Source organism: Procambarus clarkii, chromosome 91 (assembly GCF_040958095.1).
Source record: "Procambarus clarkii isolate CNS0578487 chromosome 91, FALCON_Pclarkii_2.0, whole genome shotgun sequence".
Taxonomy (NCBI): domain Eukaryota; kingdom Metazoa; phylum Arthropoda; class Malacostraca; order Decapoda; family Cambaridae; genus Procambarus; species Procambarus clarkii.
The window spans coordinates 2,483,889-2,507,660 of record NC_091240.1 but is presented as its reverse complement, the minus strand read 5'-3'; the positions used below and the strand labels follow the sequence as shown (position 1 = coordinate 2,507,660).

General features: G+C 40.4%; 1 protein-coding gene across 6 annotated transcripts; it reads right to left on the bottom strand.

The window, feature by feature from the left end:
- Positions 1-2,061: 2,061 nt before the first annotated feature.
- Positions 2,062-10,997, bottom strand: LOC123773914 (uncharacterized). 6 transcript variants are annotated; one of them, XM_069318643.1, is made up of 11 exons: positions 10,783-10,966; positions 10,293-10,342; positions 9,515-9,620; positions 8,280-8,434; positions 7,463-7,640; positions 5,965-6,056; positions 5,596-5,700; positions 4,887-5,025; positions 4,140-4,375; positions 2,859-2,991; positions 2,062-2,512 (listed from the first exon to the last, which is right to left on the bottom strand). In XM_069318643.1, the coding sequence occupies exons 4-11, from the start codon at positions 8,426-8,428 to the stop codon at positions 2,237-2,239; spliced, it is 1,308 nt and encodes a 435-aa protein (XP_069174744.1). In that variant the 5' UTR covers positions 8,429-8,434; positions 9,515-9,620; positions 10,293-10,342; positions 10,783-10,966; the 3' UTR covers positions 2,062-2,236. The 6 variants fall into 6 exon arrangements, with proteins under 6 accessions (XP_069174744.1, XP_069174740.1, XP_069174739.1 ...); XM_069318639.1 differs by lacking the exon at positions 10,293-10,342 and having other exon boundaries at positions 10,783-10,997; XM_069318638.1 differs by having other exon boundaries at positions 10,293-10,985.
- Positions 10,998-23,772: the final 12,775 nt, after the last annotated feature.

Sequence of the window (23,772 nt, the reverse complement as noted above, 5' to 3'; positions counted from 1 at the left end):
CACCCCCAGGAAGCAGCGCAACTGTCTAACTCCCAGGTACTTATTTACCGCTAGGTAACAGTAGTAAGTGTATCCAACATTCTCACAGATGGGTTTTATTTCCACCCCAATTCCACAGAAGGACTGAGCTACACAAATACAGTACCAGTTCCAAAGGGGGGAGGGGGCCAAAACAAACCCCCACCCTCCCTACAGAACAGGGAACAAGTCACCAGGGAGCAATTAGAATGGAGTCAAGAGGACAGAACCCAGAGGAAACAGAATCCTCTGAAGGGCTTAACACACCGACACTATAGTAAGCTGAGTAGTTAACAGATGGAATGCATTAGAAAATGATGTGGTGGAGGCAGACGCTATACACAGTTTCAAATGTAGATATGTTAGAGCCTAATAGGCTCAGGAATCTGTACACTGGTTGATTGACAATTGTGAGGTGGGACCAAAGAGCCGAAGCTCAAAACAACCTGAACCAAAATGGAAGATAACCTACAAAGAGAAAGGAACTGGCGGAAAGACTGCCAAGAGACTTCATACTGTTGCCAAGAAGAAGACCGCAGGTGGGAGACCATCAAAGAAGCCACCTAATCACCATAGAAATGGCATTACACCCGTGTCAGAAAGACCAGATGGGAAGTACGGAGTAGTAAATTGAACCAGCAAGGCACCTCACTGGACCGATCTGCTGGTAGAGGCAGAGCTGCGGACAGATGCTCGGATTCGGACACTGAACAAGCACCCTCCTCTGATAGGATCCTAAGTGAGCTAGGACCTGGAGTAACAGCCAAACTGGGGAAAAGAGGTGCAGGAGCCCCCCACTGTGACCAGTCCTGCTGAAAAGTATCCACAACAACGGGCTCACAATCGGGGAACAGCACCATGTATAGAAAACGCCAAGACCACACTGACGCAAAGAGGTTCACCTCTGGGCAGCCGTACATCTGGCAAAGCCAACTGAAGGACTTGGCATCCACCGTCCACTCCGTGGAAAGCAGAAGGAACCGGGACAAGCCATCTGCCAGGACATTGGATATGCCTCGGCCGTGAACTGCATGGAGAGCTAAACCCCCGAGAATTCAGCAGAAGAGCTACCCGAAGCAACCAGCCTCAAAGAGCCAAGGATCAGAGGGAAGCCCCCTGCGGTTGAGACAGTGCACCATGGGAGAACAGTTCGAATGAAGCCAGATCAAAAGAGCCCCGAGGAAGCCAAATCCAGCGCAATACATGCCACACAGCCGTAAATTTCAAAACTGTGCTGTGAGCCCAACAAAAGGACAGACCCCAATGCCCCTGGCCGGACTGTTGAGCACTGGTCACAAAACCCCAACTCAGAGATGAGGCGTCAGTGAGTTGGGGGTATGAGATAACACTCGCTTCCCCTTCCCCTCGCATATCGAGCGAGGGAAGGGGAAGGTGCCATGGCACCGAACCCCGAAAAACCCAAAGAGGAAGCTGGCGACACAGCAACTGGCTCAAGGACACTGGGGTATGAACCCAAAGATCGCGAGTGTGGTGAATGAGGCGGCTTCAAAGATACCAAAACAGCCTTCGAAGTCAAATCCCGCCCAACGGAAATACAAGAAAAGCAAAATTCAGGCTTCAGCACAGTTGATCGAGCTGCCTTTTTAACATCACTCAGCTTATGTCTTTCTGCTTTCATATTGGCATCTTGAATAATATCTAGGAACTTGAATATGTTCTGCCATAGTGCTATACAGTACTGTACTGTCTTCATGGCAAAGCACTTTCTTTAGACACTTAAGTTTGTCCACTACTTTCACAGTTTAATGAGAATTGATCTCAGGCCAATCTGGTACATTTGGTCACATCACGTGTGTGTATACTTGGAGCATACCTGGAGAGGTTCTAGGAGTTGTTCTCCCCGAGCCCGGCCTGAGGCCAGGCTCGACTAAGAGGTTATTTGCCATACCTGACTGATTCAGTCAATTACCTCAGATCACACTTGATCAGGTTTAGAAAGCAATCATACAAATCCTGTGAATGTTAAGATATGGTATGCAAATTACACCTCGCCCAAAAGAGGGTGGCACATGGATACACATCTAGGACAGAGCATATTTATTGAGAAACTTGAAGAAATATACCAAAATCTTGTTTGGGATATATCACAGAAGTATGAGATCACAAGTATCTGGCAAGAGTGAAAGAACCACTGTTACAATTTTGTTTAAACTATAATTGTTAACTGGCTCTTAATAATTGCTTGTAAACATTCCTTTTATCTAACATCAGTAATGAAAATGAAATAGATAACACTCACTAATAAAGTGGCATATACAGTGATGATACTAACATCCCAGGGATATGCGACTTCTAATGTATTTATGCTTTTATTTATAAGTCCAGTGGAAATATTAGACAAAAGAAAGAAGAGCAAAGGTTTGTGGTTGATGGCTTGGAAGGCAACAGGCACTGGTGACATCCTGGGGAGCAGCTTTGAGAGACTTTCCTCAATAAGGGAGAATTGTGTAAGCACAATCAGTGTGAAAAACATCTGGAAGGTAAATAAATATTGGTTTTCATTTATACATAGACAAACATGTGATAATGACCAGATCACACACTAGAATGTGAAGGGACGACGACGTTTCGAGCAATCGACTTAAGAATGGTCCAGAACGGACTGAAACGTCGTCGTCCCTTCACATTCTAGTGTGGGGTCTGGTCATCATATTTTAGCCACGTTATTGTGACTCATCGCCTGCAAACACGTGATAACTACATGTACTGTAGATGGTATTACACCAGTAAAAGATATGAGATTTTAACCAATTCTGAATGATTACAAGTTCATTATAGCACAGAAATCTGAATAACAATGACCACATTATAGTACTTACAACTAAGGATACAAAAGTGGGATTACCCAATCTCCTGGATGGCAAGTCCACATAGAAGTGTAATGATGCTAAGCAGACTCCACTACACAACGTCATGATGGTGAGTGAATACGACAGCTTTGTGTGTACGCTTCTGTAACGATACAAAAAAGACAGCATCTATGACAGAGTAAAGTCATGATACAAAAATTTTGATTTTAAAGATATCAAAGTGGTCCTTGGATCAGAAGCTAGGCATCCTGATTGCATAGATGAACTAACACACTTGGATAAAGTTGTAAAATCTTAACTGAAAAATGGTCTCTAAGTGCAATCAGGATGTATGTAAGGTCATTCTGGGTTGTAGGGCCTCTGGTACAGTGGTACTGCCACCTGGTGAGGGTGAAGAGAAGCAGGTATTTGTTGCTATTGGTAATTAGGATAGAACAGTGACTCCCAACCAAGGCTCTGAGAATTTCCAAAAGCTTGCCAATCACTTCCCTTATTTGTTGTCGAAAGAGTACGATTTGGTTAGGAACCCTTTAGCAGAGTATCCAAGAAGTATCCTTTCACTTGGTGCCTTTCATAGGTACCAGGAATTAGGAAATTGTGGATTGAATACTGGGGAAAGTCAGTAATTGGTAAGGGGGGAATAAGCTCGATAACCCTAAATGCAGGCTTCCCATCCCAAACAGGGCAAAACCATATGTAGAAATACTGGTACAGTAATTTGATTTGCAATCCACCCCATATGATCTGAATTAGTGAGCTGAGACTGCATCCATTATTGTGGTTGAATTGACAATGACTTTAACCAAGCATTTTATATGGTTCTGCAGGCATGCATAGCCCTTCTGGCATTAGTGTCAGGTGTAGCTTAGCTGATTGTCCCACGATCCTAAGATTGTACAGGTCGTCAATACACAATACCTACATGAACAGTAGAATAACAAAGCTCAGAAAACAATATGTCTAGCATTTATGCATACATTTGTAATTAATATGTTTGTGATAGTGTGCTTCACCAGTGGTACATTGCAGATTTCTCATGTAGGCATTAGTGTCCACCTGTGGTACATGCACTGCTTCCAATGCAGCTCAGAGATCTATGTTTTTCCAGGATTCAATAAAATGAAAACCTATTCCACATAAATCATCCCAATGTTGATAAATGTTGTGAACATCTTAATGTAAGTTAAAAGCTCTACAGAAGAGCTCTGCATGAAGCACCTTAACAAAAAAAATGGTTACACATTAATATGGTATCAAAAGCCATAGTTGTAACAAAATAGATTGTAATACCTGCTGAAAAGAAATGCTCCAAGAGCAGCACCATGAAAGTACAGAGCCACGTAACCAGGCATAGAGACCAGCCATTCCCTATTGGCAAGTATGAGTGTATCCCGTCCAGCGTCACTCAGTGTCCACGGACCACCATTACCAATTGTGAGATACAAGTGATGGCAAAAGCTGAGGAATAATGCAACCAAGAAACTTCCTAGAGACTTAAGATGCCAAACCCACCACGAGCACGTAACCTGAAAAAACAAAAACATAAATGATCATAAAAAGAATACGCCGAGCATTTATTCATTTACTGTATTAACACAGATAGGTCAGAAGTACTGTACTTTTCCTAACATAGTTATAGACAAGAACAGCAGAAAAGATTAGCAAGTTTAGAATATAATGAGGCAACTAGCAAAGTCCACTTCTCAATCAGGAGAATGAATTACTAGATGTAGCTAGTTGAATCTGTCATGGAAGACAGTTATTTCTTCAACAAGAGCTTAAAATGATGCATTTTAAAACCACCAGAGATTTTTAAAATAGGAATTGTATAAAATTTAAGTGTGTGGCATGCTCATTGATGATTCTACAAAAGTCCATCTCTGAAGCTGAAAGGCAGTCAGGATAAGGTAACAGAGGTCAAATCTATAATTACAAACTTTATGCATGACCTTATGAATAAAGTATAAAATCATCTTGTACTAATTACAGTATAATGATTTTGTATACTATATATCAAATATTCATACAAGTATTTACCTTGATGAATGCTAGAGTAAAGAAGAAGTTTCCGTGTTGGCCATACTCAGTCACATGGTGCTGGTAGTCCGAAGCTCGTACCAGCACCAGCCTCAACACGCCCAGCACACTCAAGATAACTCCGTCTCGTGCAATAAACCTTGGTCATTTTATGTTAAAATAAATTGGGCATAAACATATTACTAATTAACTTGTATATTTGTCTACATAGAAAGCTTACTTTATGGCTAAATATGATGTGCAATGTATGAATTTCCTAAAAGATGCATATAAATCAACTTATGTTAAAAGAAACAAGTCAAATCATATTTTTTTGCACTGTGTTAATGCTGCATACATCAACCCATGTCAAAATGGAATTTGAACATTTCACACATATATGTTTTAGGAGCACATTAACGTTGACCAGACCACACACTAGAAGGTGAAGGAACGACGACGTTTCGGTCCATCCTGGACCATTCTCAAGTTGATGAGACTTGAGAATGGTCCAGGACGGACCGAAACGTCGTCGTCCCTTCACCTTCTAGTGTGTGGTCTGGTCAACATTCTTCAGCCACGTTATTGTGACTCATCGCCAGCACATTAACATTACTGAGTGTATTCAACTAATATCGCTGGTGAAAAAAATACATTTACGTTAGTCTTGTTGTCCCAAAATCCTGGTTGTTTCAACAACAGCTGCAATTCGATAGATCTTAAAGCTCACCTGTATGATGCTCGCTTCTTCCCTTCAACAATGCCATTCATAACAACAAATCCAGCAGCACCCACATCCATGAGGCTGTAGCCATATTCTTCAGTCTTGGCAAATCTAATAGTGAAAATTATATCACAAAACTTTCAATTGCCAATTTTAAAAACATGTCATATCAAACATATTTTGCAAATAGTACAGCTGAACAATAAACAATTGAAAAGGTTCTGTGATATATATTACCTGTTCCATAAAAGGTAAATTAATAAATTAATTTTAGAGAAAGATTCAAGAGACCTTCAAATAATTTTTTGCATATACAGTAGCAGATGGTGATAATGCACTGACTAAACCAATTAACCCGACAGTTATAATACATACCGGCGTGGGAAGGAGTGAAAGTCAACACCAAGGATGGCAACTGATGTAGCCAGACTTAAGAGAGCTCTCAATGATGTCACACACCCAAGGTGCTGAAACACATCACAGCTAATATAACAAATATTCACATCTGTCAGGAACTATACATTATGAACCCTATGTCATGAGCCTTCTGTCATGAACTAAAGTATATTAGCCAGCTTTTTGCAATGCTAAAGAAATAAACTGAAAATATGTTGATTAAATAAACCTTTTTAAGGATGGTTCTCCAGTTCCCAAGACTAAGCATGTGTCTACATATAAACAATGCTGTGCTAAATCCTGCCCATTTTGTTATGTAAACAACGCTAAAGAAAATGTCACACACAGAGTACAAACAGCCCTTAACAACTTCCTCTTGTACTCTGTTCCAGGTGTTTTACGACTCTGGACAAGTTCCTTCCAACATCCTAACACATGTGACTCTTGTTTCCATTTATGTTATGTGAATATTGCTTCTCTATCTACATGCAGGCGATGAGTCACAATAACGTGGCTGAAGTATGTTGACCAGACCACACACTAGAAAGTGAAGGGACGACGACGGTTTGGTCCGTCCTGGACCATTCTCAAGTCGATTGTGACACAATCGACTTGAGAATGGTCCAGGACGGACCGAAACGTCGTCGTCCCTTCACTTTCTAGTGTGTGGTCTGGTAAACAAGCTTCTCTATCTACTTGGCCACTTTCTTGAGTAGTTTGACTCAAATTATGCAAGTAAATTATACAGGCTTAACAATGCAATATCATTAATGCAAATACTGTACCTATGAAAATTTCAAATACAAGTTAGATACACATGAATTGACAACAGGTGTCAGCAGAGCCTACCATACTCGAGCAAATAGGCCTATGACAGTGTTCTTTTGATCTTGTGTAAACTTAACAGCAAAAAACAAACATGACAAAGCCACAAGGTATCCTTACCAGGAATATGGTACCCAGCAAATGAAAACTTAGGTTTAAAGTGTTCCCTCAAGTTAGCATGTAAATAACTAAATACTGCACGGTATATTGTGGTCTGCAACTCAAATTTGATAAAACACTGAGGGACAACTTATGAAAGCTGAATTTTCTCCCCAATTGGAAATAGTTAACAATTTCTTTCCATATACTTTAAAAAATACTTGCAGTTATCAGGTTTACAATGGTATGCTCCACTGGTGGTGGAGAATGTGAATTCATAATGAAACTTTGTGTCCACTGGTGGTACACAAATGTACTGTTTATAATACATTTCAAACAACAATGTTTATTCCTACAGCCATAGTAGCAATATTGAACCCTCAAAAATACACATATTTGAGCTGCATTAGAAATACAATAGTATACTTGAGTGTAGCACCAGTTGACACGAATGCCTGCATGAAAAAACTGCAATGTATCACCAGTGGGGCATGCTGTCGAGTACATGTTAAGTAAATACTCTTATTAAATAAAACATCCATACAATATACACCTTTTTTGTTTTGCTGGAACTACTATAATCTGCTGTGTTTGTGGGTGTGGCAAAGCTCAGAGTCAGGCCTGCGAGAATGACGAGCAGTGTGCACAGTTCTAGGGTGTAGTCTGCCAAAACGGTGAAGCTCAGAGTAAGGGGAATCACAAGGAAACAACACTCCAGAAGAAACCAAAACCTGCAGTGAAAATGTAATATAAGTTTGGGATTTGCATGCAAAACCTTTTTGCTATACTGTATATAAAAATGTAACTCATTGATATTTTCTTCACATGGTTTATTAACAAAAATCTGCATATCATGAATCTTTCTGAACGACTGCATTTTCCATGTTGATTAATTTCTTGTTTAGGGCTTCTGTCCCTCTAACTAGTTTTCCTGCATCTTGGTTTAATTGGAAAAGGATTTCTCCAAATGTCATATGTTCTAGGTTGACTAAAAAACAAAAACTAACTGTATAATGTAATATACTTATAATTTACACAATGTTTAATGCCTACAAGGTTCATTCTCAAGTGAGAAATGACAAGATGTGAGGAAACATTTAATTTATAATTTAGGGAAGTCAGTTGCATACAAAATTCTATATTTCCATACAAACGCAGAAATTACAAAACCAATGACTAATATATTTAAATTAGTAATTGCATTCAAAACTAAAAATTTACATACTGTATGGAATGACCATACATACGTACAGACTTATAATGTAAGTTTCTCATCCAATAATACACAGTTTCTTTATGCTGAATTCAGTCATTGCTTTAAATGTTCCTAAAAAATTAAGTATTACAGGAACTACAATTGTTCATCTTACCATCCTACTCTTCCTTTGACAATTAAAACAGCAAGGACAGAAGCTGGTATCCCGGGAAACACAGCCAAGATCAGGTCATGGGCAGACGACCCATTGTGGCCACTCACAAAAGCCTCGTGAGCTTCACGCATCAAAGTTGACGAACTCATTGATACCTGCATAAAAATAACAGATTTATAAGGGGTCTTAAAAAATGAAGGGTTCCATTATTAAAACTAAACTAAACAGTAGAGTGAGGGGTCACCTTAAATATGCTACAATTAATGTGGCAATACTATATACTGTAGTATTATGCTTTAAAAAGTTTTCAGTACAATATAATGTATATAGTTTATCCTCTATCACAGTACTGTATTGTGTGTACAGTACTGTATAGATTATATCAATGTAATCCAATATGCAAAGTAAAATACTTTTATATTTTCTTTCATAGTATAATAACACATGTTCCGACTCATTAATTTTTCTTTACTTCCTATGAAATGGAATATGAACAGGATCACCGAGCTAGATGCCCACCATATCCCGAGAGAACACTGGGAGCCCACCAAGACTCACCGACCCCAGGATCCTCTCACTAAGACAGTTTATGATCCAACTAGAAAATAGAAAACTTTCAACTTTCCTGTTCCAAAGACAGCAAGTGACTCAGGTATGTGATCAATCTGGGCAGCTGAAGAGGCATGCTTAACAGCAGTATTGACTAAACGGTCAAAATTGTGACATTATCTGGTGACACCCAGACAGAGCAAGTGTCAAGAGGTGGCCTTATGAGTAGTGGTGGTACGTCATCATTACTTTTTAAACCTTTAAGAGCAGTTACCATCATATGCTGATTTGCAGGGTAATGCAGTTATCATACATTGATGTAAACTATTATTGTCTAAGTTTTACACAATGCTAATGTGGATATAATAGCTCAATAGGGGTCTAGTAGAGTTGATCTCTGCTGATGAAAAAATCCTGCAGTGATTTCATGATTATTTTACTTTGCAAATGCAGTTACAGTATTTATGGAAATGTTTCCATGTCAGTGCTGTAATCATCATGGTATAAAATTCTATTATAATTATACTGTATAAGTATACCAATTATGTTCATATGGTTTTCACAGCTCTATACAACATTTTATTCCATTCTATACGTATACATTTATCAATTCATAAATTTAGTGTAAAAAATATCATCTATACATCAAAGGTCATTAAGTGTCTGGCTGAGGACAGTGTACTTACCTAGTTGTGCTTGTAGGGGTTGAGCTCTGGTTCTTTGGTCCCGCCTCTCAACTGTCAATCAACTGGTAACTGTGTGTGTGTGTGTGTGTGTTGCTGACGGCAAGATCTGGGGATGACAAATGGGTGGGGTGAGCCTCACACACACGGAACATGTTCATTTCTCAAAACGAGCCACATTGAAGATATTAGGCTTATTTCCATTTTTCTATACATTTTGCACCCAAATTAATCATTCTATAAGGAAATTTATTTTTTAATTTTTTCGTGTATGGGCAGTTATGCATGAATATCCATATCCACATTTTAAGGGTTAAACAAACCTTAACCTATGAAAATAAGTTAGATTTTTTATAAATACAGTGTACTAATACTGAGAAAAGTATTATCAATGACATTCTGGTTGCATCTATAGATTTTTAGATACTGCTGCTTGATATCAGAGTTTAACCAAAAATCCCTTCAGTGTCAAAGCATTTCTTTGCACTATGTATAGTTTGCAACAAAAAAAATAATAGTAATAATAATAATTTGTAGATGACTGCACAAATAGATGTCATTAGGGGGGCCTTGACAGAATGAGCCAGCCATAAGTATTATGCCAAATTGGTCCCCTTAATAAACACCAAATGGAAGTTAATAAGGTGAAAAAATACAACTAGATGCCAAAACTAAATACACCTTGCTATGCCACCCACCTGGCAGGGGACCGTCTAATTACCGAAAGCTACCCAAAGCTTCCTGGCATTACATTAATAATGAATAAATATGATATATTTACTGATTATAATGTTGGTGCTGAATGTAGAACATGGAAAAAACATTTTTACTCTGAAAAAGTATTATTTCATAACGAAATTAGACGAAAATAAGCTGCTGGTGATGCCAAAGCAAGTCGACGGTCCAAGCGACAATATTGCGGAGCGACTTATCCAAGATACACTGTTGCCTAAAGAGTATTTGCTGGCATATCAGCCTCTTGTACTTACCTAACCTAACCAACCTACCCAAACATAACCTAACAAAACCTAACCTAACTAAACCTTACCTAACCTAACTAAACGTAACCCATCGAAACTTAAGTTAATATAACCTGTTGACCAAATCACACATTAGAAAGTGAATGGACGACGACGTTTCGGTCCGTCCTGGACCATTCTCAAGTCCATTGTGACTCGTCTAATATAACCTGTAAGCACCAATATATCTTGGATAAGTTGCGCATACAAGACACTCCGTACATTGACAACATCGCACACTAATATTTTTACCACTTCGGACACCAGCTTTCGATGTTTCGCATATGTGTACGTGTTGCACATTAAAACGACAATATAATGTTATTAACAATTAAAATCTTCTATTTAACAGGCATATAGTTATTAAATGAAGTTATTAAATTTAGTGATGTAATAGACATAATCCGGAGTTGGTAAGGACGCCGCCCGCCAGCGTAAACACAACACACCCGAATACCCACAAACACGATACAACGCACAAAACACAACACTTCTGTCAGTTTTTAGATAAACTCCTTTTATATTTATTATGTGAGAGTTATACTTGTATAAAATGATAACTATTATAGGTAGGCGCCTAATATTTAATATTAATCAATAAAAAAGAAGTCAGAAGCCACACGCCTGTCTGTACATGTCTTTTGTGTAAAAGTATTTTGGGCGCTCATGTACTTGTGCGCTAGCTGGCGTTCACAACTGTTCTCGCCTACAAGCATTAGAATTAAACAAACGAATTTATTTTTTCATTTATATACAAGAAGAGAAGGCTACCCTTGAGTCTGTAATATTCATCTGATCACTGGTCTCCCATTTGGTCCTCATTGCTTTATCTTACTATTATTGAATGTCAATAACCGTATTATGCAGTTTCAATTTCTTCTATTTCTTTCTTTATTATGCACCCCATACCCATCCCGTGGGCCGTGGTGTAAAGGATTACAGAGGCACATAATCGGTTCAGGAACTGAACCCTCTAGTTCGTTTAGCTAAGCAAATAACAATGTTTGACGCTAGTTACAAAATTATTAATGTTGTATACACATGTACACACACACTCATACATACATACATATATATATATATATATATATATATATATATATATATATATATATATATATATATATATATATATATATATATATATATATATATATATATATATATATATATATATATATATATATATATATATAATTATATAATAAGTATGTATGTAAGGAGAGAGAGAGAGAGAGAGAGAGAGAGAGAGAGAGAGAGAGAGAGAGAGAGAGAGAGAGAGAGAGAGAGAGAGAGAGAGAGAGAGAGAGAGAGAGAGAGAGAGAAAGAGATGAAGATCGAGACAGAGAAATAGATATAGACAGAGTCAGGGAGAGAATGTTAGACACAGAGACGTATAGATAAGGATATGCAAAGTCAGTGAGAGAATGACAGAGACAGAGCGAGGAAAGAGACAGAGAGATAGGCTGACACAGAGAATGTCAGAAACGAGGAGAGGCAGAGACAGAGGGACAGGGACAGACGGACAGGGCCAGAGGAGGGACGGGGGAACAGAGGGGGAGCAGTGGGACAGGGAGGGAGACAGGTACAGAGAGGGGGACATGGACAGAGACAGAGGGACAGGAACACAGGGACAGAGACAGAGGGACAGGGTCAGAGAGGGGGACCGGGGGACAGAGGGAGGAGAGGGGGGCAGGAGACCAAGAGAGAGGGGACAGAGGAGAGACAGGGGATATAAAGAGTGGGCAGGGGGCCAGAGGGAGGGACAGGGACAGACAGAGAAGGACAGGAACAGAGGAACAGAAGGCGGACAGGGGGGACAGAAAGGGTGACAGAGAGAGGGACAGGGGGCAGAGATAGGGACAGGGGAAGAGAGACAGGGACAAGGGGACAGAGATGGATAGGGGGACTGGAGGAAAGGGAGGGGGGACAGATGATGGACAGCGGACAGAAAGAGTGGGCAGGGGGACAGAGAGGTACAGGGGACAGAGAGATGGACAGGGGGACATAGAGGAACAGGGGGACAGAGAGTGACAGGGGGACAGAGAGAGGAACAGGAGGACAGAGAAGAACAGGGGGACAGAGAGAGAGACAGGGGGGACAGAGAGAGGATTTATAGGTTGTGTGGGGTCTGTGTTCTCTTATTCCACATTCCATAACATGGCATTTATTCACATTAAATTCCATTTCCAAGTGGTGTACCACTTCCTCCGCGAGGATATTAGAAACTGCAAGGCTAGCCAAGACCAACTACAGCATGATTTGAATGATCTCCGTGAGGAAAACAACCTTCTGAAAACTGATGAAGCCATAAAAAAACAGGAGGAAGCACTCAGCAAAATGACTGCATGTATCAGTACATTTTCAGCCCAACGTTCCGTCTCCCAGGATGAACAAGACCAGCAAAAGCTGTTAGACTCTGTTATCGTGTCGTCCCAAGATATACCTGTGGAACATGAAGGTGAAAATTGTGTCGAAATAGCTCAGGATCTCTTAAAAAACAAATTGCAGCTCATTCTAAACAAAACTGACGTTATTGCTGCCTACAGAGTAGGCAAAAAGAATCCATCATGTCAAAACCAGCGGAAAATTCGCCTGAAGCTGTCTTCCCAGTTCACGAAATCCCATCTAGTCCGGACAGCTGCATTCCAACGGAATGGATTATACATCAACGAGCGGTCCATAGAATTACCCAAATCGACCCAAATCAGGCCAAAACTACCCAAATCGTCCTAGCATTACGTAAGTAATGAAGAAATATGGCATATTTACTTACTATAATGTTGGTGCTACACATAGAACATGATCAAACCTATTTTTACTCTGAAATAATCTAATTTCATAACGAAATTAGACGTAAATATGTGAGAGGTGACGCCATAGGAAGTCGACGGTCCAAGCGACAATTGTGTGGAGCGACTTATCCAAGAAATATGGTCGCCAGGAGAGTGTTTGCTGCCATATCAGCCTCCTGTACACAGTGATCCAGTCCTTTTCGTTCATTGAACACCGAACCCTACACGCCCTCTGATATATTGCTTAATTAACAAATATTCACAAATAAAGATTATATTTGTATATGTTATCAGAAAGGCAGATATAAAATAGTTTTTTTGAATCCATCACAGAGATTATACCTTATTAGAGAGGAAAAATATTCATACTTTAAACAAGGCTTCATGGCCGACGCTCTCCTTACCGATATGGGAACTATGACCTTCCGAAGATCAATGTTAATTTAATCTAGATATTGTAATAAACGAAGTTTTCTATGTCATCATAAAGACATAAATATAAGCTGCATGTTAATACTTTGGCATAAATATAACTGAATTGAAAGTTAAGATATATGCCTTTTTATAGTTACTTGATGGCTCGCTCAGGGAGTGTGAAGGCCTCCACACAAGCCAATCAATTTTATAATTACTTTGCATATATGCAAAGTAACGCCATAGGTCTTTATGTCAGAATAAAGCCATGTAGACGATAATGTAACTACATTTCAAGGAAAACATATCTTAATATAATTATTAAATGAATGCAAAGTTATGGTTAAATAAATAGCCAATACCACACAATCGCCGGTGTCCGGACACATGAATAGTCGCATTAGGTGAAAGGAAATGTACCCAACCATTTCCATTTACCCAACCAGTTTGTGCACCCTATACTCATCCTCTGTGCGGTAATTTATTGTGCACCCCATACTCATCTTGTTACCAGTAGTTTGTGCAACCCATACTCATCCTGTGACCCGTAATTTATTGTGCATCCCATACTCATCCTGTTACCGGTAGTTTGTGCAGCCCATACCCATCCTGTGACCTGTAATTTATTGTGCAACCCATACTTATCCTGTGACCTGTAGTTTATTGTGCAGCTAATACTCATTCTGTGAGTCATAGGACATTGCGCAACCCTTTCTCATCGTGTGAATCTTTGTTTACTTTGCTCTCCATATTCATCCTCTGCGCGATAGTTTCTTGTGCAACCCATACCCATGATGTGAGTGGTAGTTTATTGTGTACCCTATATTCATCCTGTGAGTAGGGGACTGGTCAAGTCGTATACTGCAATTTCGGATACCGGGCTAGAAACAACTTCGTTCACTGAGAAGTTTGTACATACAAACCATTCCGTTCGTATATGCGCTGCTTTGTGTTCGCTGTTGTTCTCGTCTGAATAAATACATGGAACTTGTTCATATAATTAGCGCTTCCATTATTAGAATTATTTATCCATTATTAGAATAACAAGGTGCAAACCATACCCTCTTACAGTTGAAATCTATTTATTTACATACAAGAAGGTACATTGGGTTGCGAGAGTATATAGCATATATTAAGAGGTACATTGTAGCAAGATTTGAGATTAAAGGATTTAAGACTAACACGTTTAGAAACAAGGCGCCCCCGAAGGAGGCTGTTATTTGTTATGCACCCCATACTCAACCAGTAAGTAGTGGAGCAAAACATAGATTACATGGTCTTAATCAGACCAATTCAATTCAATTTCTTTCTTTATTATGCACCCCATACCCATCCCGTGGGCGGTGGTGTAAAGGATTACAGAGGCACATAATCGGTTCAGGAACTGAACCCTCTAGTTCGTTTAGCTAAGCAAATAACAATTTGTGACGCTAGTTACAAAATTATTAATATTATATATACATGTACACACTCTCATACATGTACATATATATATACGTATACATATATACATACACATACATATCTAATCACCTACACAAATACACACATCAATAATCTTTGTGTCACAAGTGATCAACAAGAGGCTCACAACAGTCACTATACAAGGCACTTTACATCTATGGTAAGTCACACAGTTACTAGTCTTGCTGCACACCCACCCAACTGGGCGGCAGCTTTACAGTCATGTGCATGCATTACCTACAGTAAGCAAATTTTGGATATTTCGCTAAGATTTCAAGCAGCACATCATTATGAATGAAGTACTTACACATTTCTTGGACACTATTGATGGTGTTATCTCTAAATTCCGCGATTTTTTCACATTCCATTATATAATGACGCAAAGTATGCGAATAGTTCTGCTGACAGAGTTTACAGTTTAGTTCATTTATTATGCACCCCATACCCATCTTGTGGGCGGTAGTGGAAAGGGTTACAGAGGCACATAATGGGCTCAGGGACTGAACCCCACAATTCATTTAGCTAAGCAAGTTACAATCTTGATGAGCTAGTTACAAAATTCAATATAAGTCATCACATCAACAATGGGTTCGAGATCGACCTCAAGTACAGGTTCTAAATTAAGCAACTGACATATGTGGAGAGCTAGTGTCACAATTTATATGTTTGTCCTGCACACCGCCCCCCATCCAGTGGGCAGCGGTGGATAGGTTACAATCACTCAGTTATTACCTACAGTTAGCAAACTGGGGATATTTGGCTAAAATTTCTGGTAGCAGATCATTTTGAATGAAATATTGACACATCGCTGGAACATTGGTTATAGAATTGTCTCTAAATTCACGTATCTTTTCGCACTCCATCACATAGTGACGGAGGGTGTGCGAATAATTTTGTTGACACAGTTTACATTTGGTCAGGTCTACATCGGCAGATAATGAGAATTCCCAGAGATACTTGTAACAGAGTCTAAGCCGAGCAGTAGTAACATCTAGAAGTCTGCTGATTTTATTGGATGATCCATAGATGTGTGGCTCCTCTTGCATGATAGTATGATGATAGATGGAATTACTGGTGTCAATTTCACTTTGCCTCAGATCTACAAGATCTTGTTGAAGTTCTCGGTGTACTGCTGCTCTCAGATTGCTCATTGACAATCAAAGGTTACACTCAACTGCTCCTTTAAAGGCAGATTCTCATTTAGTCAAATCTACATCAGCAGATGTTACAAACTCCCAGAGGTACTTGTAGCCGAGCCTAAGCCTAGCAGTGGTAACATCTAGAAGTCTGCTAACATTATTGGATGACCCATAGACGTGCGGTTCTTCCTGCATAATAGAATGATGATAGATGGAGTAACTGGTGTGAATTTCACTTTGCCTCAAGTCTCTGAAATTTAGTTGATGTTCCTGGGATATTGCTGCCCTCAGGCTGCTCAAAGGCAGTCCAAGTTTGTAATCAATTCCCTCTTTACGAGCAAAAGTCTTGGCCAACTCATCAGTTCTCAGTGGCTATTTTTACATTAACATTTACAACTAACTTAAGTTAAATAACAACCAGTAAACAGACTGCTGTTTTCTAATTCTAGTTCAGGAACTTCCTGGGATAAAACGCGAACATTCCTTGAGGAACTGTGAGGTGCTTATCTGTTTTTCCTCGTAACGGTCCCAAAGCTTCCACAAATGTTCCTCTTTCTCTTTATTGCCCTTGCGGCGACTGGACTTTAGCTTTTGATCAGAAACCAGTTGGTATTGCAAGGTTACCAGGGACGCCTCACGGTACAGTAAGGGGATTAAAATATATCTCTATAAGGGGATTAAAATATATATTATATATATAATATAGATTAAAATTTAAAATTTATATATATATATATATATATATATATATATATATATATATATATATATATATATATATATATATATAAAATATATATATTTATATAATATAAAATATATATAAAATATATTGCAGTCTCCGTGGTGTAGTGGTAAGACACTCGTCTGGCGTTCCGCGAGCGCTGTCATGGGTTCGTATCCTGGCCGGGGAGGATTTACTGGGCGCAATTCCTTAACTGTAGCCTCTGTTTAACGCAACAGTAAAATGTGTACTTGGATGAAAAAACGATTCTTCGCGGCAGGGGATCGTATTCCAGGGACCATAGGATTAAGGACTTGCCCGAAACGCTACGCGTACTAGTGGCTGTACAAGAATGTAACAACTCTTGTATATATCTCAAAAAAAAAAAAAAAAAAAAATTATATATATTTATATATATATATATATATATATATATATATATATATATATATATATATATATATATATATATATAATATAAAGCCAAGTTATCTGTCACTGTCCTTTGATTCAGACGCTGTTACCATCCTTCTACGTCATTGTTGGTCATCACCAGTCGTCTGAATGATCACCAGTTCCCCAATTCCCACACACTGTTGCACAGCCACGTACTTTTTATGTAATGATTTAATTGTGTCGTTAAGGGTGGACTGCTAGCCGACTTTTCTAATTCAGAAAACGCCTTACAATTATGTAGTACATACGTACCACATAAGTACGTGTGTGTTACACACGTACACACACACACCTTGTCAAGCACAGGACGAAGCTTGAAAAAGTTTAGTGGTATGCCAATAGGCTAGTCCCAGGACTAAGAGGCATGAGTTACGAGGACAGGCTGCGAGAAATGCACCTCATGACACTGGAAAACAGAAGAGTAAGGGGAGACATGATCACTACCTACAAAATTCTCAGAGCAATTGATAGGGTACATAAAGATAAACTGTTTAACACAGGTGGTAGGCGAACAACCTTACATTGAGGTTACCTTGAGGTGCTTCCGGGGCTTAGCGTCCCCGCGGCCCGGTCGTCGACCAGGCCTCCTGGTTGATCAGATATCCTTTGGAGGTGCTTATCTAGTTCTCTCTTGAACACTGTGAGGGGTCGGCCAGTTATGCCCCTTATGTGTAGTGGAAGCGTGTTGAACAGTCTCGGACCTCTGATGTTGATCGAGTTCTCTCTCAGAGTACCTGTTGTACCTCTGCTTTTCAACGGGGGTATTCTGCACATCCTGCCATGTCTTCTGGTCTCATGTGATGTTATTTCTGTGTGCAGGTTTGGGACCAGCCCCTCTAATATTTTCCACGTGTAAATTATTATGTACCTCTCCCGCCTGCGCTCAAGGGAGTACAGTTTTAGGCTCTTTAGTCGGTCCCAATAGTTTAATGTTTTACTGAGTGGATTCTAGCAGTAAAGGATCTCTGCACGCTCTCCAGGTCAGCAATTTCTCCAGGTTTGAAAGGTGCTGTCATTGTGCAGCAGTACTCCACTCTAGAGAGCACAAGCGTTTTGAAAAGTATCATCATCGGTATAACATCTCTAGTGTGAAAAGTTCTTGTTATCCAACCTGTCATTTTTCTTGCAGTTGTGACGGCTACTTTGTTGTGTTCTTTAAAGGTAAGACAAGGAGACACAGGTGGAAACTTAGTACCCAAATGAGCCACTGGGATGTTAGAAAGAACTTTTTCAGTGTCAGAGTAGTTAATAGATGGAATGCATTAGGCAGTGATGTGGTGGAGGCTGACTCCATACACAGTTTCAAATGCAGATATGATAGAGCGCAGTAGGCTCAGGAATCTATACATCAGTTGATTGCCAGTTGAGAGGTGGGACCAAAGAGCCAGAGCTCAACCCCCGCAAGCACAACTAGGTGAGTACACAGACACAAAGATACACACACTAATGCCTCTATTCACCTTGCAGTAAATAGGAACCTGACAGTCAGGAAGCTGCTAAAGGCTGCATCTTGGGGATGTGTGTGTGTGTGTGTTAGATAAAAATATGTGTTGTTTAGATATGATGGAGGAAAAGAGGCCGAGAGTCGGTACATTAGACAACCGACGCTTAGAAAGGCGGGGTCCAGGAGCTAACAGCTAAATCTTGGAAATAATAAATTAAAATATTTAATACACACACATATTTCACATGAATTTGGCTGAGGGCACACTGAGGGCTGATGGCCCCGTCGACGGGGCAGGAAGTCGGCGGTTGATCAAAGGCCTCCCCCATCCTCCACATACCTGAGGATTATTCCGGCTTAATTTTAAACGGAAGTAATGTCTTGGTATTTCCGGCTTCAGCGGGTGGGTGGGTTCGTGGGTTTATTACACTATGAGTGAAAACAATCGCCTATTCTCTATTTTATATTGCCGCTTGCAGAGCTAGAAGCTGTTGCCTCTTGTGTGCGTTGCACAAGGGGATTAATATCTGGATTAATATCTTTCAGTATTTCCAGTATTTTTTAAGGTATCGCTTAAATACCGAAGATACTGTTATTGGACACCGCTTAATTGACAATGTCTCAACAACGCAGGCTAAAGATGTGCGTGGCTCCTGCTATTGCAATGCTGCTCATTTGCTTTTCAATGATGGGCCTTAGTTGCCCCCTCTCTAACTTACCGTTCTAAATACCCCTTCTCCATCTTCCGCAAACATTTCCCCTCATACATCTCCCCCCTTTCCTCCTGTCCCCCCTGTCCATCTTTGTCCCCCTGTCCATCTTTGTCCCCTGTCCCTCACTTTGTCCCCTTGCCCACATTTTCTGTCCTCTGTCCCCGATCCCTTTCCCCCTCTCTGTCCCCTGTCCCCCTCTCTGTCCCCCCTTTCCATCTCTGTCCCCCTGTCCCTCTCTATCCCATTGTCCCTCTCTCTGTCCCCCTGTCTCTCTCTGTCCCCCTGTCTCTCTCTGTCCCCCTGTTCTTCTCTGTCCTCCTGTTCCTCTCTCTGTCCCCCTGTCACTCTCTGTCCCCCTGTTCCTCTATGTCCCCCTGTCCATCTCTCTGTCCCCTGTACCTCTCTGTCCCCCTGCCCACTCTTTCTGTCCCCCTATCCATCATCTGTCCCCCTCCCTTTCCTCCAGTCCCCCTATCCATCTCTGTCCCCTTGTCCCTGTCTCTCTTCCCCTGTCCCTCTCTCTGTCACCCTTTCTGTCCCCCTGTCCGCCCTTTCTGTCTCTCTGTTCCTGTCCTTCTCTGTCTGTCCCTGTCCCTCCCTCTGTCCCCCCTGCCCACTCTTTCTATCCCCTGTCTCTCCTAAGTCCCCTCTCTCTTGGTCTCCTGCCCCCCTCTCCTCCCTCTGTCCCCCGGTCCCCCTCTCTGACCCTGTCCCTCTGTCTCTGCCCATGTCCCCCTCTCTGTCCCTGTCTCCCTCCCTGTCCCACTGCTCCCCCTCTGTTCCCCCGTCCCTCCTCAGGCCCTGTCCGTCTGTCCCTGTCCCTCTGCTCCTGTCCCTGTCCCTCTGTCTCTGCCTCTCCTCGTTTCTGACATTCTCTGTGTCAGCCTATCTCTGTCTCTTTCCTCGCTCTATCTGTCATTCTCTCACCGACTTTGCATATCCTTATCTATACGTCTCTGTGTCTAACATTCTCTCCCTGACTCTGTCTATATCTATTTCTCTGTCTCGATCTTCATCTCTTTCTCTCTCTCTCTCTCTCTCTCTCTCTCTCTCTCTCTCTCTCTCTCTCTCTCTCTCTCTCTCTCTCTCTCTCTCTCTCTCTCTCTCTCTCTCTCTCTCTCTCTCTCTCTCTCTCTCTCTCCTTCTCTCTCTCTCTCTCCTCTCTCTCTCTCCTTACATACATACATACATACATACATACATACATACATACATACATACATACATACATACATACATACATACATACATACATACATACATACATACATTTATTTAACACTTGTGGTACACGCACAAGGGGACACAGGTGGAAGCTGAGTACCCAAATGAGCCACAGAGAGATTATAGAAAGAACTTTTCAGTGTCAGAGTAGTTAATAAATGGAATTCATTAGGCAGTAATGTGGTGGAGGCTGACTCCATACACAGTTTCAAATGTAGATATGACACAGCCCAGTAGGCTCAGGAATCTGTACATCAGTTGATTGACGGTTGAGAGGCGGGACCAAAGAGCCAAAGTTCAACCCCCGCAACCACAACTAGGTTAGTACATACATACATACATAAGATATAAAACAGTGGAGGATTCCCAGGTAGAACAATCAACCACAATGCCCATTACCCCTTTACCCTGATATCCTTAACTACACAACTATACAAGAGTCATTAACACGTGTAATGGCTGATCCCCCCATCACGATAGCATGAAGACCAATTGCCTGACCCGCAGTCCGTCTTGCTCCTCAAATAATTTTCGGGTTAACATGAAAACGTCTCTCGAGTTTATCTCTCTAACGTTGTTTTCCCATCTTTCATTTTATCAGCTTAGTTCCTTTATTATGCCCCAATTACTCATCCCTTGAGCGGTAGTTAAACTGAACCCAAATTTAAAAAAAAGTTCCTTTTGCTAAGCAAGCTACAGTCTTGATAAGTCAGATATATTGTTTGTTAACACATTTCTCAAGAATGAACAGTCAGTTTTATCAAGCTAACATATCCTAACACAACGAGTGATAGTATTAACTGGTCTAATTATTTTATTAGACCAGTATATATTATTAGATTATACTGGTATAATTATATATATATATATATGTCGTACCTAGTAGCCAGAACGCACTTTTCAGCCTACTAAGAAAGGCCCGATTTGCCTAATAAGCCAAGTTTTCATGAATTAATTGTTTTTCAACTACCTAACCTACCTAACCTAACCTAACCTATAAAGATAGGTTAGGTTAGGTTAGGTAAGGTTGGTTAGGTTCGGTCATATATCTACGTTAATTTTAACTGCAATAAAGAAAAATTGACCTCATACATAATGAAAAGGGAAGATTTATCATTTCATAAGAAAAAAATTAGAGAAAATATATTAATTCAGGAAAACTTGGCTTATTAGGCAAATCGGGCCTTGAATAGTAGGCCAAAAAGTGCGTTCTGGCTACTAGGTACGACATATATATATATATATATATATATATATATATATATATATATATATATATTTATATATATATATATATATATATATATATATATATATATATATATATATATATATATATATATATATATGTATGTGTGTACATGTGTATACAACATTAATAATTTTGTAACTAGCGTCAAACATTGTTATTTGCTTAGCTAAACGAACTAGAGGGTTCAGTTCCTGAACCGATTATGTGCCTCTGTAATCCTTTACACCACCACCCACGGGATGGGTATGGGGTGCATAATAAAGAAAGAAATAGAAGAAATTGAAATTGCATAATACGGTTATTGACATTCAATAATAGTAAGATAAAGCAATGAGGACCAAATGGGAGACCAGTGATCAGATGAATATTACAGATTCAAGGGTAGCCTTCTCTTCTTGTATATAAATGAAAAAATAAATTCGTTTGTTTAATTCTAATGCTTGTAGGCGAGAACAGTTGTGAACGCCAGCTAGCGCACAAGTACATGAGCGCCCAAAATACTTTTAAACAAAAGACATGTACAGACAGGCGTGTGGCTTCTGACTTCTTTTTTATTGATTAATATTAAATATTAGGCGCTTACCTATAATAGTTATCATTTTATACAAGTATAACTCTCACATAATAAATATAAAAGGAGTTTATCTAAAAACTGACAGAAGTGTTGTGTTTTGTGCGTTGTATCGTGTTTGTGGGTATTCGGGTGTGTTGTGTTTACGCTGGCGGGCGGCGTCCTTACCAACTCCGGATTATGTCTATTACATCACTAAACTTCATTTAATAACTATATGCCTGTTAAATAGAAGATTTTAATTGTTAATAGCATTATATTGTCGTTTTAATGTGGAACACGTACACATATGCGAAACATCGAAAGCTGGTGTCCGAAGTGGTAAAAATATTAGTGTGCGATGTTGTCAATGTACGGAGTGTCTTGTATCCTGTGAGTATAGGGTACACAATTCTTGTTTGGATTCTTGTAATAACAACCCGTCTTATGGGTTGCTGTTTGGCTATTTATAGTGCGTTGGAAAAAAAAGAGATGGCGCTAGTTGTATTTTGTTGGGTAATTTGTTATAAGTGTGGATAGTCGTTGCTCCTGAGCTACCGTGCAGTGAGGACGTGTCGCCTGCTGCTCCGGTGGTTTGAGTCGGTTCTCACTACGTGTAGAGAGCCATGGGGAAGGCTCAGCGCAAGAGGGAATGGAAGCAGCTTTCGGACGAGGAAGGACGGGGGACCGATGTGCAGCAGGCCCCAAAGAAAACTGCTATCGAGGCTTTACCACTTGCTTCTACCAGCAAGTCAGCGGACGTACTGGACCTAGAGAGGACAGCGTCAGTCACACACCAGCCAGTGTCAGTCAATGCTTCTCTGTCCGCAACGCTGCCGCGGGACGGCAGTATGAGTCAGGAGAGGACACCACCGGTTTCACGCCAGCCAATGTCGGCCATTGTTCCTCTCTCCACAGCCCAGCCGCAGGACAGCAGTATGGGACAGGGGAGGACACCACCAGTCTCACACCAGACATCGCCAGCCTCTGCACTTCTTCCGAAATTCAAGATCATGCAGACCGACCACTTTCCTACAGCATATGGAGTAGTAACGGCGATGGAAAAA

Bases quoted from the DNA above. Each gene is read 5' to 3' on its own strand.
- LOC123773914 (XM_069318639.1), bottom strand. From the start codon at position 8,428: ATGAGTTCGTCAACTTTGATGCGTGAAGCTCACGAGGCTTTTGTGAGT. The intron at 7,641-8,279 runs GTAAGATGAACA...TTTTCACTGCAG, and splicing joins GTCAAAGGAAGAGTAGGATG to GTTTTGGTTTCTTCTGGAGT. The intron at 6,057-7,462 runs GTGTATATTGTA...GATGTGTTTCAG, and splicing joins GTTCCAGCAAAACAAAAAAG to CACCTTGGGTGTGTGACATC.